The 15,941-nt window shown below is 42.0% G+C and overlaps 1 protein-coding gene across 14 annotated transcripts in view; it reads left to right on the plus strand.

Moving 5' to 3' along the window:
* LOC147026448 (focal adhesion kinase 1-like) overlaps positions 1-15,941 on the plus strand; it is a 168,193-nt gene that overhangs the window by 111,161 nt on the left and 41,091 nt on the right. For all 14 annotated transcript variants that reach the window (XR_015058348.1, XR_015058349.1, XR_015058351.1 and 11 more), the window contains one exon: positions 11,317-11,397. Coding sequence is in view for 8 of the 14 variants with exons in the window: in XM_085881878.1 (XP_085738004.1) it covers positions 11,317-11,397 (81 nt within the window). In the remaining 6 variants the exon portion in view is untranslated. The remainder of the gene's footprint in view (positions 1-11,316; positions 11,398-15,941) is intronic.

Consider the following 15,941-nt stretch of genomic DNA (forward strand, 5'->3'; position numbering starts at 1 on the left):
CAAATGTATGAAGTTTTGTATCGATCTGTTGAGCGGTTTTGCAGAGGAACATTTTTTTTTTTAACGTTTTATTTTCAATCCAATATGACCACCATATCACGTGACCGATGATGTCATAAGTTTAATTCTTCACTCACATTGGGTCGTAGATCAGATATACGAAGTTTCAGATTTTTCGGATAAGGATTTTGATTGAAGCAATTTTGGCTGGAGTACCACTTCACTGATGATGTCATCATCATCACTTTTTTTTTTGTTTACCTTGTCAAGGCTCGTATAACAGCAAACACACAATGCACAGTGAGGGGGGCATGAGACAAGAGAGGCGGGTGTGGGAAGGACAAAACAGTGTGGAACAGAAACATTAGGAGATCTGTGGAAGGGAGAGGGATGGGGTGGGAAACACAGGGTATACAAGATGGACATTACAGGGACTTTCAGGAAGGAAAGCAGGGAATTTGAAGGAGGTGGGTTTGGGGTGAATTAACGGGGGTAGAAAAGATCGAGGATTTGGATTGGGGATGATAGATGGTGGTGAACAGCTGTTTTGAAGGCCTGGAGGGAAGAATGGGATTGAGCAGAGTGAGGGAGTTTATTCCAAAGGCAAGGAAAAAGAGGAAAGATAGAGTGAAGGTGAGCAGTGATTCGTAATTTTGGTTGTTTTACGAGAAGGGGGTTGTTGGTGGACCTTGAGTGCCCTGCGGAAATATGGTGGGCACAAATCGTCGACACAGCAGGGAGGGGCAAGACCGGAGAAGAGATGGGAGAATACAAAGACGACTGACCTGCCTGTGGTGAGAGAGTGAGAGGCCCAAAGACTCAGCCTCATCGCTGGAGATACCAATCATCCGAAATGCCTTGGTTTCCACTGCGTGAAGCCGAGAAAGGTGGGAGGCAGGAGCACCAGTTCAGAATGGAGAGCAGTACTCCATCAGGCTGTGGATGAAAGCTTTGTATGTGGTCAGAAGCTCAGGTGGGACGAGGAAGGACTTTGCACGAGGGAGGATTCCGAGCCGACGACTGGCTTTGGAGGTGAGGTTGGAAATGTAGCTTTCCCAGGAAAGATCATGGCAGATAGTGAGACCCAGAAGCTTGAAAGAAAGGACTTATTCCAGAGGATTGTGGGGATGGGGGGGGGTTCTAAACGGTCTTTTCGGAGAGACATCGTGAAAGTGTGAGATTTGTCAGGATTGAAAGACATGTTCCACGTGTTGGACCAGTTTGTGATTTTACCCAGATCTGTAATGAGTAAAGAAGCTAGTGCTTGCCGGTCGAAGGGATGACAGATGGTATGGCAGAGGGTGGAGTCATCAGCAAAGAGATAAAGAGGAATTTTCAGAGAGTCGAAGAGATCATTGATGAAAACCAGAAAAAGAACAGGGCCCAGAATGCTGCCTTGAGGACCTCCAGCCTGGACAGGAAGAGGGGATGAAAGAACTCCATTTAGGACCACACGTTGACTGCGACAGGAGAGGAAGTCTGCGAGCCATGAGTGGAGATAGTCTTGGATGCCATTGGAAGAGAGTTTGGTGAGCAGGGAAGCATGCCAGACCATGTCAAAAGCACACGATATGTCCAGGGATATGGCTCTGATTTCATGTCCGGCATTGAGGACCCCCATCCATTGTTGGGAGAGCAGAAGCAGCATATCCAAGGAAGAGTGACCTTGTCTGAAACCAAATTGATGATCGGAAATCAGGACATTGGAGAAGATGAAGGATTTAATGTGTAAAGCGATGATGGGTTCCATAACCTTGCTGATGATTGTGAGAAGGCTGATTTGTCTGAAGTTGCAGGGTTTTGTTTTTGCACCTTTTTTATGCAGAGTGGTAATGTTTGCTGATTTCCAAGCAGAGGGCAGATGACCTTGAGCAAATGAGAGGGTGAATAGAACAGAGAGAGGGTGAGCAAGAGCAGAGGAACAGGTTTTTAGGACACGTGAGCAGATGCCATCTGGACAGGTTGCAGAATGGGAGAGATATACTCCAATGGGAGAGTTGATGACACATGCCAAGTTTCAAAAAAAAATTTCGTTGAATGGTTTCGGGGAAGAAGTTATCCATCCTATGTTTAAGGTTTGGCATCGATTGGACAAGCCGTTGCAGAGAAAACATTTTTTTAAGCGAAAATATATTGAAACACACACACACACACACACACACACACACACACACACACACACACACACACACACACACACACACACACACACACACACACACACACACACACACACACACACACACACACAACGGAACATTTTGTGTTGATAAAATAGAGAAAAATATCTCGAGCAAAAAGTCACAGGCATCTTATCGGGGAAACCCTCTGTCTGTGCGGTCACTCCTAGCAGCAGGAAAGTGCACTGTAAAAAATAATGACTGCACCTTCTCAAGCGAGGAGAAACGTCACCTTGCAAAGAGACATGATTGTTTACCAAAGCAATTAAGAAGCTATAAGGGTGTTAACTGTCTCTCCGCCATCAAAGATAACACTTCAGAGACAAAAACTACAAATGGAAACCTCAAGTATTGAGGAGATCATCATCCTCCTATGCAGAATGAATTCCAAACATGAGACATGGGGGAGGAAAGGTAAGGGTGAGCAGTTCAGGGACCAGCTGGAAAAAAAAATTGGTTACTCGAGTGGAGAAAGTCCCCCTTCATAAATTTGAGGTTTGTTCAATAATTAAAAGATATCTAAATAAAGATGGAATTGAAGAAATTACATCCAGGGCAAGGCAACAAGTGGCAAGAGAGTTTAGAGCGAGGGGAGCTCAGTCCTCATTTTTAAGGTGATAAAAGGGATGGCAGGGATTTGGCCAAGAAGGTACGAGAGGAAGTTTTGACTGTGCAATGAAACGGGGACCCAAACCCCAACACAGTGCCGGTCCAAAGGCAGCAAAGAAAGAGTGTGGCGAAAGGAGAGAATGAGGTTGTACCCATGAAAGAGAGGCAAGACCAATTCAGAGACATGGACCAGGTGACTCAGGCACAGACGAAGGGGAAAAGAGTGGAAAAGGCAGGTGATGATAGGCAGAAAGACAAAGGAGAGCAGCAGAATGAGAGAGGGGAGGAGGGATGTAAGAGAGGTTGTTATGGAAAAATTGACCACCGACTCCTGAAAAAAGTTGTACTTGAGAATTGCAAAATGCAAAGAACCAAATTGTCCACTACCTGGCGAGTTTATAAGAAAGCTTTCGACAGTGTCCCACATTCGTGGATGATAAAATGCATACAAATGTACAAAATCTATTTGTATAATCAAACTGATTGAGAAAGCAATGACGCTCTGGAATATCACATTGATATTGCAGCACTCAGAAAGAAATAGCGAAATACCAGATGTGAAGATACAATGTGGGATCTTCCAGGGAGGAAGTTCCCCCCCCCTCCCCCCTTCCCCCTCTTGTTTTGTCTAGCTTTGAACCCAATGAGTAACCCCTTCAACAAACAAAGGACACAGATACATCCTAACAACTAATGGAAGAACATCCAAAGAAACACGAAAGGTGACACCTGCGTCGTGGAATTTATTTCCTCAGATCGAATAAACTCCTCAGGTTCAGAATTCAGATCATCTATTGTGAGAATAGCAAAAGCAAAATATAGAGAGAAGTCTTGCAGCCATTAACTTGAATTATGCTTGATCAAGAAAAACTTAAATAACTTTTTCAGCCACACATAGTTAAATATTTACACATTTTGAAGTGATATGTTGTCAACATATTTCATCAGAAATCTATGTGGAAATTTATTTCAACATCTTGTTTTTACAACAGTTTTTTTTCAAACCTCATGATGATTTTGCAAAATTTTCATTGTTATGCAGGGATTAAACAAAACATCTCTAAAGAGGCTTGTTTGTACAATAAACACTCTAAACCTTTTTAGCAGATTATTAGAGACTTGTATTAATATAATAAAGCATTTGTAATTCCACAGAGAAATCTCAAATGTTAAGAAAAGGTTGAGTGTGGTGTGGTTTGGGCAATCGCAATGTAATGTACAATGCTTGGCACTAGATGTCACCCTTGCCGTTCACAACTGCAAGACTCACAATTTTGCAGTCATTAATCAATTAACACATTTTAATAAAAGCCATTTTTATAACGACACATTGTCCATTCAATATGTTGTCTATTCAATTATCGAATAATTAAAAGCTTAATGGAGAATATATAATTGATACATCTATATGAATCTAAATTCCTGTAATGAATTCTTTAATCTGAAATATTCTTTATTCTTTATTGTAAAAAATTCTGAAATATTTTTCTTTATAAAACCCGGTTAAATAATATAGTAATGCACATTCTGGTGACTATTGTGACATGTAACCCATGTTTACTAGCTCAGCTTATCTGATCAGCTGAAAAAGTTTTACAACTCTTTTACTGTGGCTGTGTGTGAGCAAGTTTTAAATTTTTTTTTTTTTTTAAAGAAACATTTAGCTTCAAGTTCAATAAATTCTCAAAACAGTGTATATTTAATATGCTGCCATTAACACAAATCCAAAAGTTGGATTTCATTTTAACACTTGCGATACATGGATGATTGAAAGCTCTTCACATCGAATGATGAAAAATTGACAGAACAGCTAAAAGTCGTAAAATGGTTCACTGAGGACATTCAAATGGAATTTGGACAAGATAAGTATGCCAAGTGCACATTTGTCGAGGGTAAACCAACAAAAACAGACAACATAAAATTGACCTTGAAACAACAAGACAGCAGTTTGTGTCCTTTGCATATGCTGGAAGATAGCACAAAGGAAAATTAAATGGCAACAAATACAGGTCCAACAATTATCAAAAATGACAAAAGAAATACATAAAAATAGATATCAAAAAATGTACACCAATGACTGAGAGAATGACAAAAGAGCAGGAAAATACAAAAAAGAATTGGACCAAGATGGGATCAACAAAGAAGGCTCAGTGGAATGGCTAAGAAGAGGTCAGCTCAACTGGGATGGAGAACAAATAATAAATGCCCAAGATCAAGGAGACTACACCAAAAGATTTAAAAAGATGATGGGATCGAGCCAGACGGACAAGTGTAGGTTCTGCAAGACAGAACCAGAAAGTACGAGTCATCTGCTTTTGGGATGCAAAAAAACTATGATCAGAACAGCTTTACACACAATGCCACAACAAAGTATGCAAAGTGATTCATTGGCATATCTGCAAAAATTTCAACATCCCAGTTCCAGAAAACGAATGGAAACACGAACCAAGGGCAGTCATTGAAAATAACGGGTCATGCTCACGTATGACCTGGTTATCCCATCGAGTGTGAAGATAGAAAACAAAGCCTCACAACTGGACATCGTTCTCAGGAACAAAAAGGAAAAGACAGCATTGCTGATTGAGATATCAGTACCCAGTGATTTTGGCTTAAATCATGCAGAAATCAAGAAAATGACCAAATACCAGGACCTCAAAAATGAAATCAAGAAATCTTGGAAGCTGAAGAGCAACAAAATTGCACCAGTGATAATTGGAGCAACAGGAATAATAAAGAAGAACCTCATTGAGATTTTGAAAAACATCCCCGGGAATATTACCACAAACAAACTACAATTGGAGGCAGCCCGATGTTCAGTGACAATCCTGAAAAGAGCCATCGGATCAAAACTCTGAGAACTACAAAGTTGAACAGATTGGTCAATGAACTGTGATTTCTTACCATAGTGAAGGTGGATACTTTGAGTCCTGGGAGGACTTCGTTCAATCTCCTCAAACCCACAAATGGAGATAACACCCAACGACACCCAACGACACCCAAAAACACACACAAACACACACACACATACACACACACACATACACACACACACACATACACACACACACACACACACACACACACACACACACACACACACACACACACACACACACACACACTACAATAGTCTCATAACCCCTTCAGGGTGAGAGTAATAAACCAAACTTAAAGGGAAACCCAAACGCCCAGATCGCTTTGCTAATCTATCCCTTGATACCCTACAAAATAGATATGATGTGGGGTTTTTTTTCAATTTCCAATTTATAAAGCAAGTAGTTTTGTGATAAAAAGTTGAAATTAATTTCTTCTTCACGCTTAGCCATGACATCACACCTGGAAGTTGACCGCTAGATTCGCATTGTCTCTGGGTTACATTGTGGTATGATTGAACTCAAATGGTAAATAATATTCGATGTTCCACAAATTTGCCGAGTCGATGCGTCCTTGGTGGTTAGAGTAATACCTTGGTGGTTGTTCGCTTTTATGCTCAGAACATTTTATAGAGCACTGTTATGAAACAACAGAGGTAGCTATATCTTGTGGTTATCTGCCACGATTGAGATTGGATGCCATCCCCACAAGTAAGCGGAAGAAACAGCCTTCACTGAAAACTGTAAGACCATCTCTACCTATCTACCAGCATATGTAGATGGGTGATTTGAGTGGTAAATCACCACCATTCCCCCATAAACCATTACCTCCACAAACCCCCATCAACTATCACCCCCACAATACCCACCACCACTGCACATCCCCCCCCCTCGACAATCCCCCGACAATCCCCTATCATCTGTCACACTAACAATACCCACTACAACCTCACACCCTCCTCCCTCCCAGCGTCACGCCCCCCTCCTCTGGCTTGGGATGTCAACATGGCACAGACACAGACATGGCATGGACATGACCACAGACACAAATGGCATCCCAGGAAAGTATGAAACTGGATGATCCCATTACGTACAGGACATCTGGTCAGCCTGCGACGGTGGGAGAAAACATTTATCGCCCATTTTGTCGGCATTGTCCGAGTATGCTTGGCGTTGTCCATGCTGTGTCATGCCGTGTCATACCATCTCTGTGCTGTCATGTCATATCCGTGCTGTGTCATTCCATGTTTCTGCTGGAGTAATATAACTGATTTATGAATGAATACAAAATCCCTTGAAAACCCTCAATTGAACGGAAAAACAAAACCTACCAATCTGTAGTGAACGTGTGACCGGCGTTTTCACCTTCACTAACACCTCCATTGTCGCCATCTTCATCGGAGTTGCTTGCATAAGGCTCAAAATGATTCGGCTCCATAATTCCCCTGAAAGAATTTGCATCACTAATTTTATCACCAATAGTTTCTTTAAAATCCCACTGATCAGTTTGAACATACTGAGAACCTTCAGAGTTGCTATTGACGGTGGAATCAGTATTTGAATCCAAGCTCTAAATTCATTGTTTCTCCATGTAAGCCACCGTTTGTGTCAAGGTGCGTTACAGGTGTGACATCACTGGCGAAAATCGACACCAGGGCTGTTTTTTTGTAATTGGCAAAAAAAAAAAAATTCAATTTTTTTTCCCTTCAAATTAGACTGTGAGGAATGATTTTCAATGGTTTTCAGAAGGAAAAAAATTGTGATTGGGTTCCCCTTTAATGATCCTGTCTGGCCAATTGAACAAAACATTTTTATTGTGAACAAGTTTATTTTTGTTTATGTTCACAATAAAGCAAGCTCAAATGTGTGACCTTTGTTTAGATGACGCATGCATTAGTGTAGTAGAAAGTAGAAAAATTGTGCAAATTATGATACAAGCATCAAATTTGGCATTTCTGTTTTGCAGGGCTTTCTGATCAAATCTGCCCGATTGGCCATTTGAAAATCCCAATTTTTTTTAAATTTGAGAAAAAAAAAACTTCAAAAAAACTTAGTCACAGCTGGCTGAAATTCTTGAAGCGCAAGTGAACATCCCAGACAGAGAACCAAGGGGAGATGCAGTCATCATTGATGGCTCAGCACTTATCAATGCCCTACCTCCATGCACTTCAAAGATATTTGATGACTTTGCTAAAGAAGACATTATCCCAAAGGTGGAATCCTATGGTGGCAGGTACGAGAGGGTTTGATGTGTACAAGAAGTCGTCTGAAGTCCGGTCGAAGGCATGGTCGAAAAGGGGTAAAGGAATCAGAAGAAGAGTGACAGGAACCAGTAAGACACCAAGTAACTGGAGAAGCTTTCTTCTAGATAACAGCAACAAGACTGAGCTGTTTCACTTCCTTGTGGAAAAGATGTGTGAAGCACAGACGACAAGCACAGTCATTGTCACAAAAGGAGAAGATGCCATTAGCAACACAAGGAAGTCACTGGATGCTGTGTCTCCATGTTGTCATGAAGAAGCTGACACTCGAATATTTGTACACGCCAGGGATGCAACGACGGATGGTAGCAAGTCCATTATCATTAAGGCTAATGACATGGACGGACTAGTCATAGCAATATCTGTACTGCCATCTTTACAGGAACTCGGTCTTGAGAACATGTGGATTGTCTTTGGCCAAGGAGCCAACGCACGATGGATTCCAGTCCATGAGGTAGTTTCTGCAATAGGGCCTGAGAAAGCTCGAGGGATCCCATACTTCCATGCATTCACTGGATCTGATGTCGTGTCTGCCTTCCGCGGTAAAGGGAAGAAAACTGCATGGCAGACTTGGAACGTCTTTGATGATGTTTCTGAAACATTCACCAATCTCAGCCAGCATCCAACATTGATTCGTGATCTTGACTTTTTTTGAATTTTTTTTTTTTTTTCAAATTTTTCAAAATTTGGATTTTCAAATGGCCAATCAGGCAGATTTGATTAGAATCCCCTGGAGAACAAATGTGCCAAATTTGATACTTGTATCATCATTTGCACGATTCCTCTCAAAAATTGCTGTTATCTGCCCCACTACATGTTTCGACACTGCTTAAAAAGCAATCGGCTTGTTTTGAAGTATTGTGCAGACTGAATTGGCCAGAATGCGGTCTCAAAGCGTACTAAGAATATTATGTGTTTTGATTATTATAAGGGTACAATGGAGCAAACGAGACAAGATTGTGATGATGAAACAATTTTTATTTATTTACCATGATGTGGTTCATGGAATTACAAGGTAACTGAATATTATTTAACATTGGGGCAGGGGGCAACAATTGAACACAGTAAAGCAAGTGAATAAATTAACAGGAAAAGAGGAGAGACAGAGATAGAGATAGAGATGGGAGGGAAAGAGACAGACAGGCATACACACTACTGTAACTTGCAAGTAAGGGGGTTGTGTTTGGAAGGGTTAATGGGAGTAGTAAGGATGGGGGATTGATTACATGTGATCATGGTGCACTGCCTGCTTGAGCCCCTGGAGGGAGAGTGGAACAGAACAGCCTCAGGAAAGCAGTTCCACATGTGGGAAAAGCAAGGAAAGAGTTGAGGCATGTCGTCTGCCTGGGTTTTTAGGACTTAACCAGTAAAGGGTTACTGGAAGAAAAAGTATATCCTGGAGTTGCTGAGGCGGGTTAAAAGGAGTGAGGCAGGAGTGGAGGTGATTATTAAAAATGGAAATGCCACCGACCTGCCTGCAATGTGACGTCAACAGAATTTGTGCTTCGGCTTAATTGCGGCAAATGGTACTAATGTTGAGAGCTTTACATTTCACGTAATCTCGGAGAGACAGACAATTTTAATGAATGGTTACATTGTGAAGGAGTTGAGAGATTTGCCATTATGGCATAATCTGTATCAGAAATATATGGGATCTCCATCTGCTAGAAAGGAGATGGTAAAAAAATATAAACTTGCGCAATCTATTCATTTTCCGCCTGGACAGACAATGGGTTATAATATCTAGTCTGGATTAAAAAAAAATTCTCCCTAAATTTATAAAGCAGTTCTGCTTTTATACCATATTTATCTCAGATCGGAGGACTCTTTCCCACATCCGATAGGATGATGCAGAGGTAGTGCACTTGCCTTTGAGCGAGCTCTCTCGCCTGGGTTTGATCCCTCTACCAGACTATAAACTGTCGGTTTGGTGTTTCACTGGTAGGGGATTGCATCACAGTGTTCTGTCCTTCAGATGAACGTTAAGCTGGGTGTTCCATCTGTTGGTATTACTTGGTGGATTTTGAAGATCCCATGGCAAGTGAGCATTTCAGGATGTATGAGATACAGCATATGCAAAGGACACAAAATATAACCTTTTGACCTTCTCAAAAGAGGTAGGGGCAAAGAGTGCGATTGCAACTGTGGAGTGAAGCTTTTAGATTGCATCATTATGGCATTATTAAACTCGACAGTAATGTTGGAAAAGTTGAAGGGCATAAGATCACATTTAAAAAGAAAGTTTCGAATTGAAAAATTTGGGCTTTGAAAGTCTTTTGCAAAGGGTCGGCGAGTTACACCAGCACCTTGAACATATTCCTAGCCAAATCGCCTTCGGTCGAACTTTAGGTGGTGGTGTTGGACGGGCCAAGTCCCAACTTGACCTGAATCGGATATCATAAATTTAATTCATTTTTCAAACACAACTTGTTCAATTGAAAATTTGGTTTAAAGTTAGTTGTCTTATGCCCTTCACTGTAATGTTGGAAAAAAAGTTGGAGTTTAATAATGGCAAAATGATGAAATCTAAAAGCTTCACACCACAGCTGCAAGAGCACTTCATTTGCCCTTGCACCTTTTAGAGGGTTGAAAGATTGTATTTTGTCTACTTTGCATCTGCGTTATCTCATCCATCCTTAAATGCAAGCACCACCTCCTGTATCCCTGCTCACTTGCCTATGCTCTAAACCAGTGGACCCCAACCTTTTGATCCCATGGGCTGCATTTACTACTCCCAAGGATGTTGGGAGCCAGAAAAAAATGATGCATTTTATTGAGAAACTTGATACTGTCACACAACGTTTGTGTTGAGAAATCGATACAACGTTTGGGGTTTATTGGAGTATTGTTTTTTAATTAATAAATTTTATGTGTATTCGATCGATCGATTGTTCACGCACTGTAATTCTGAACAAATTTCCGTTTGGGGTGTAATTAATTTTAAATACTGCCGCAAAATGCTGGAAGGTAAAATCAAATTTATTTGATTCCTTCCGGTGGTAAGTGGCAGTGGCTGGCAGCGGCATTGTGTAAGGCTTTTCAGGTTATGGCGCCAGCCAACAGTGGCCGGCAGTGGCATTGTGTAAACCCCTTTAAAATTGCTACATGGAAATGTGTTTTGATTGGAAAGTCCTAGCGGGCTGCAGTATAGGGCTCCGCGGGCCGCATGCGGCCCACGGGCCACAGGTTTGGGAACAATGCGTCTAAATGGTACTTGTGTAAACGTTCCGTAAGTATGGTGTGGGTGGAAGGTGTCCAGTCTGGTACATATAACCGTGTCAAAGTGAACGGAAAGTCAAAAATATAAAATGTGCCCACTAATGTTACATCGGTAATGTGTATATCGTCTTTATAAGGCATTATTACAAGCTCTTGGATATGATATCATTCCAGGAAGTTGGACTTTCTTTGCGAGGCCTTCAAACTCACGTTGATGAAGCTTCCCGCAGCCTCCCACCTTCGTCTCACCGTGAGGTACAGAACAGAAGTTACATGATTCTATCAAAGATGCCTGATGTTTATGCACTGAAAATGAATGCAAATCAACATCATAATCAATTTGCTCAATTTCTAAACCATTAGTCTGAATGTTAGGCGAAAGGTAATGGCCAAGCATAAAATACAAGCTCAACATTCCACAAGCTGAGATGTTTATCTATACTAATAAGTGTTTGTGTGTATGTGTGTGTGTGTCTTCTCCATAAATCCAAAACCATGAAACATAACAGCCTGAAACTTTGCATGCATAGTAAGGGAACTCCAAGGAAGTGCATGAGTGAAAATTGGATGTTTGGGTTAATCACAACACTTCTTTTGAAGATAATTACTGGTCTTATTTAATGATATCCTTTATCAGGTGCTTCCTTGGCCACCTCGCTCTGTGGGGTTTTAAAGCATATCCTGAGTTACCTTGCTGGGGTCTGGAGCCGCCATGTTTTTTGGCCTGCTCAACCATGCCTTGACTTGGAACATGCCACATCGATTTCTTAACGAAAGTTTTTTTTTTCTTCACTTTCCTCACTCAAATTATCGATACCTACGAATCGCTCAATACATTGCAATGTTTATAAACACTTGGAGATGCCAGCATTTGTGGCTTTATTTCACTTACGCACATGCCATAACCTCGAGAATCTCTTAAACTAAGTCGAATTACAAAATTTCACCTCCAGAATTGAACTTAGCAGCAGTTCCAACACTAGAAAGGTGTTTATTTGTCCAATTTGGATATATGTGACATTTTAGCATCTCCAAGAAGTGTGTGTTTAATATGACGGATAGGCAATGCTCATCGCTTGCCAAGCCAGCCGTTCCTTATCAACCATTTTGCTGGAGTGCTTGCTTGAGTGCTTAAGCCACTTGGCGAGCACCCTCAAAGCTGCTTAGTTGTTCGTTTCGGTTAAAGTACCCAAGCTTTCAATGTAACATTGATTGGGTGTACATTTCCACCTTTCTTGGGCCCCACGGTGCCGTGCGTTGGGTGCTTCAAGAGGTGTCTCATCTGCTGAAATGTGCAATTTTATTTTTACAGGACCGCTTTGTTTAACATTTTTGTGTGATCGCGTTTCATAATCCACCTCCCACTTTGACACACACACACACACACACACACACACACACACACACACACACACACACACACACACACACACACACACACACACACACACACACACACACACACACACACACACACACACACACACACACACACACACACACACACACACATACATATATATGTATTGCGGTTCTCGGAACCACATGCATACAACATAGAGGTGTCCCAAGACAGTTATGTCATTAATATATGTGTAGATAGACTCCTTCCTTTTGTTTAGTGGGACAACGGGGAGTGTGTTGCGATGGTCTAATAGTTAGGGTTATTAAATCATTTTCCCCTCCATTTCATTCAGACTCTCCTTCGTTTCTTTTCTGAGGCAAAATCCGTGACGTGCGCTAGGTGCTGGACTGTTGCTTTGAGCTTCCACGACAACCCACTGTACCCTCCCCTCCGATCACTCCTGAGGTAAATCTGCCTACTGCACCAACGTCGACCCGAAACCCGACATGTGCGGCGAGTCACATGCATTTTCGCTGTAAGGTTGGCGGGCTGCCATGCCGCCATGGAGGATCTGCTGCACCAACGTCTACCCGACACCTGGCCCAAGCTGGTGGACCATGTGAGGGGTCGGGGCCAATCAAAACGCCTGATTCGGGCAATGACTATGAATTCAGCATGATCCCCTCCCCCGACCTTCGGGCTCTACAAAAGACGAAGAAGCTCCTCCATCTGTGGTGTGTTGTGTTGTGCTGTGTGTGGGTGTTTTCACGTGATGTGTTACTGCTTCACACGACCTCGACCTCGCCTCCTGCATCTCTCCTCTTTCCCTGCGTTACATACCCAATAAATCTTCACTGTGCCACATACCATTCCTCGCTTACTTGTTAATAAATAATTATCATTAGGAATGTTCTCTGCTCATTTTTCTCTCTTCTCCCATTGGTTCAGCATGGTCCGAATCCTACTCCAGCCGGCACTTTATTCCCAACGATCCGTTCCTTTTAGCCGGTACGTCCTTGGCAGTGTCACTCGGCTGCATCCGATCCAGAAAAGTGATCCGATCCGGTAGAGTGATACGGTTCGGGCAAGGCGTACCGAGGGCGTGGTTCCCCGGTAATTAAACCACGTGATTAATTAGGTAACCTGATTAACCCATAGATGGGAGGACCCTAGGTCACACGGTTGAGTTATTGGCGTCCACGGTCGGTGAAGCGACCCGCCACATCACGGAATTATCCGTGTGCGATGGCCCACAATTCCATGGAGTCTGGTGGAAATCAACGTAGCTTTGTGGTCTTCTCACCCCCACCTTGTGGTCTTCTCACCCGACCCCGCCGGCTTGCAACTATATATATATATATATATATATATATATATATATATATATATATATATATATATATATATATATATATATATATATATATATATATATATATATATATATATATATATATATATATATATAGGTCCATCGACCTCGTGTTCACCATATTTGTTCGAGCTGTGAAGGCAGAGACTGACATTTGCGTTCTGTTGCTTCTTATATTTTAAAATTGATTTTGCTAATTTCCCACTTGAATTCCTTTTTCAAAGAACTCTGTTTAAAGGTAAATCTTTGTTTGTCATTTTTATGTATTTCATGCATGTGTACATTTGCGTGTGTGTATCCTGTATGTATATAAGCTGTATTACAACAACAGCACTTGGCACTCGTGTGGGTGTTGTTGGTTGTTGGGTGTAATCTCCATATGTGGGTTTCAGAAGGTGGAACGGAGCCCTCCCAGGTCTCGAAGTATCCACCTCCATTTTGGTAAGGATGGTCATGAATCATGGACCAAGGTGTGAAGTTTTTTTTCTCAGTTTTGTTCCGAGGGCTCTTTTGAGATCGTCACTGAGACCCGGACAGCTTCCAACTGTAGTTCCTTTCTCGTAATATTTCCATGGATGGTTTTTAATATCCCTGTAAGGTTCTTTTTCGTCATTCTCATTGCTTCAATGGATCACTGGTACAATTTTGGATCTCTTCACTTTCTTTTTGAGATCTTGGTATTTAGTCATTTTCTGAATTTCTGCGTTGTTTAGGCCAAAATTGATTCAAACTGAAACCTCATTTAGTGTGTGTGTGTGTGTGTGTGTGTGTGTGTGTGTGTGTGTGTGTGTGTGTGTGTGTGTGTGTGTGTGTGTGTGTGTGTGTGTGTGTGTACACATATGTGCGTATGTGCAAGTTGCTGTTGTTGCCTGCTATCTCTACATGTGGGTGGGTTTCAGGAAGTGAAACAGAGACCTACCAGGTTTCAAAGTATCCACCTCCGTGTGTGTCATTGATTGGTAGCTACATATAAGGATTTCAAAATGTTGAATGGAGTACTTCCAGGGTGGGCTCAAAGTAACCACCTTCATTTTGGTAAGGGGTCTCAATTCGTAGACTAAGCTGCAAAGTATTTTGTTCTCAAAATTTTTGTGCTGAGACCTCTCTTCAGGATCATCAATGAGCCTCAGATAGATTCCAACTGTAGTTTGTTTGTAATAATATTCCCAGGGATGGTTTTCAATATCTCTGTGAGGTTCTTAATCATCATTCTAGTAGCGCCAACTATCACTCGTACAACTTTGGCATTGTTCAGCTTCCAGGATCTTTTCACTTCATTCTTCAGGTCTTGGTATTTGGTCATTTTCTTGATTTCTGCATTGTTTATGCCAAAATCACTGGTATCAACACCTCAATTAGCAATTCCTTCTTTTCTTTTCTTTTTTATACCTCAGTATGATATCTGGTCACAATGCTTTGTTTTTGATGTTCACGCTTTTTGGGATCATGAGATCGTACGTGGGCAGCACTTCCATGTTTTCAGTGATTGTTTTTGGTTCATGTTCCCACAAATTTTCTGGAACTGGGATATCAAAGTGGATTACTTTGCAAAGTATGTTGTATCGTTGTGTGTACAGCGGTTCTGACATGTTTATTTTTTTTATTATTTTTTTTTTGTTGGTGTTCGGTCATTAAGCACAACATATTCACTTTGCGAACCCCAACTCCACCTCTCACCTTTCTCTTATTTTCCTCCTCTACCCCCCCCCCCCCCACCGCCTCCCTCCCCTCCTAATAAAATGCAGCACTCTCCTCCCACACACTTCCATCTCCATCTCTCTATCTCTGTCTCTCTCCCTCTCTGTATCTCACTCCCTCCTCGCACCCATCCCCCCCCCACAGTGTATAGCAACCTTTGGCGAGGCGTTGCTCTCCCCACCTCACGCCACCCTTCCTAGCTCCCTATTCTTCACCCACTCCTAGCACACCCTCCCTCCTTCCTCCGCCCTCCTTCTTTTCCTCTCTCCTCCCTTCCCTCCATCTTCTCCCTCCCCTCCCTCTTTCCTCCCTGCTTCCTCTTTCCCTCTCCCCTCCCTCCTCTCTCGCTCTCTCCCTTTCTCTCCCCTCAACCCAACTTTATAC

The sequence above is a fragment of the Eptatretus burgeri genome, chromosome 5 (genome assembly GCF_056783735.1).
Source record: "Eptatretus burgeri isolate ZD-2024b chromosome 5, Ebu_testis_v1, whole genome shotgun sequence".
Classification (NCBI taxonomy): Eukaryota; Metazoa; Chordata; class Myxini; order Myxiniformes; family Myxinidae; genus Eptatretus; species Eptatretus burgeri.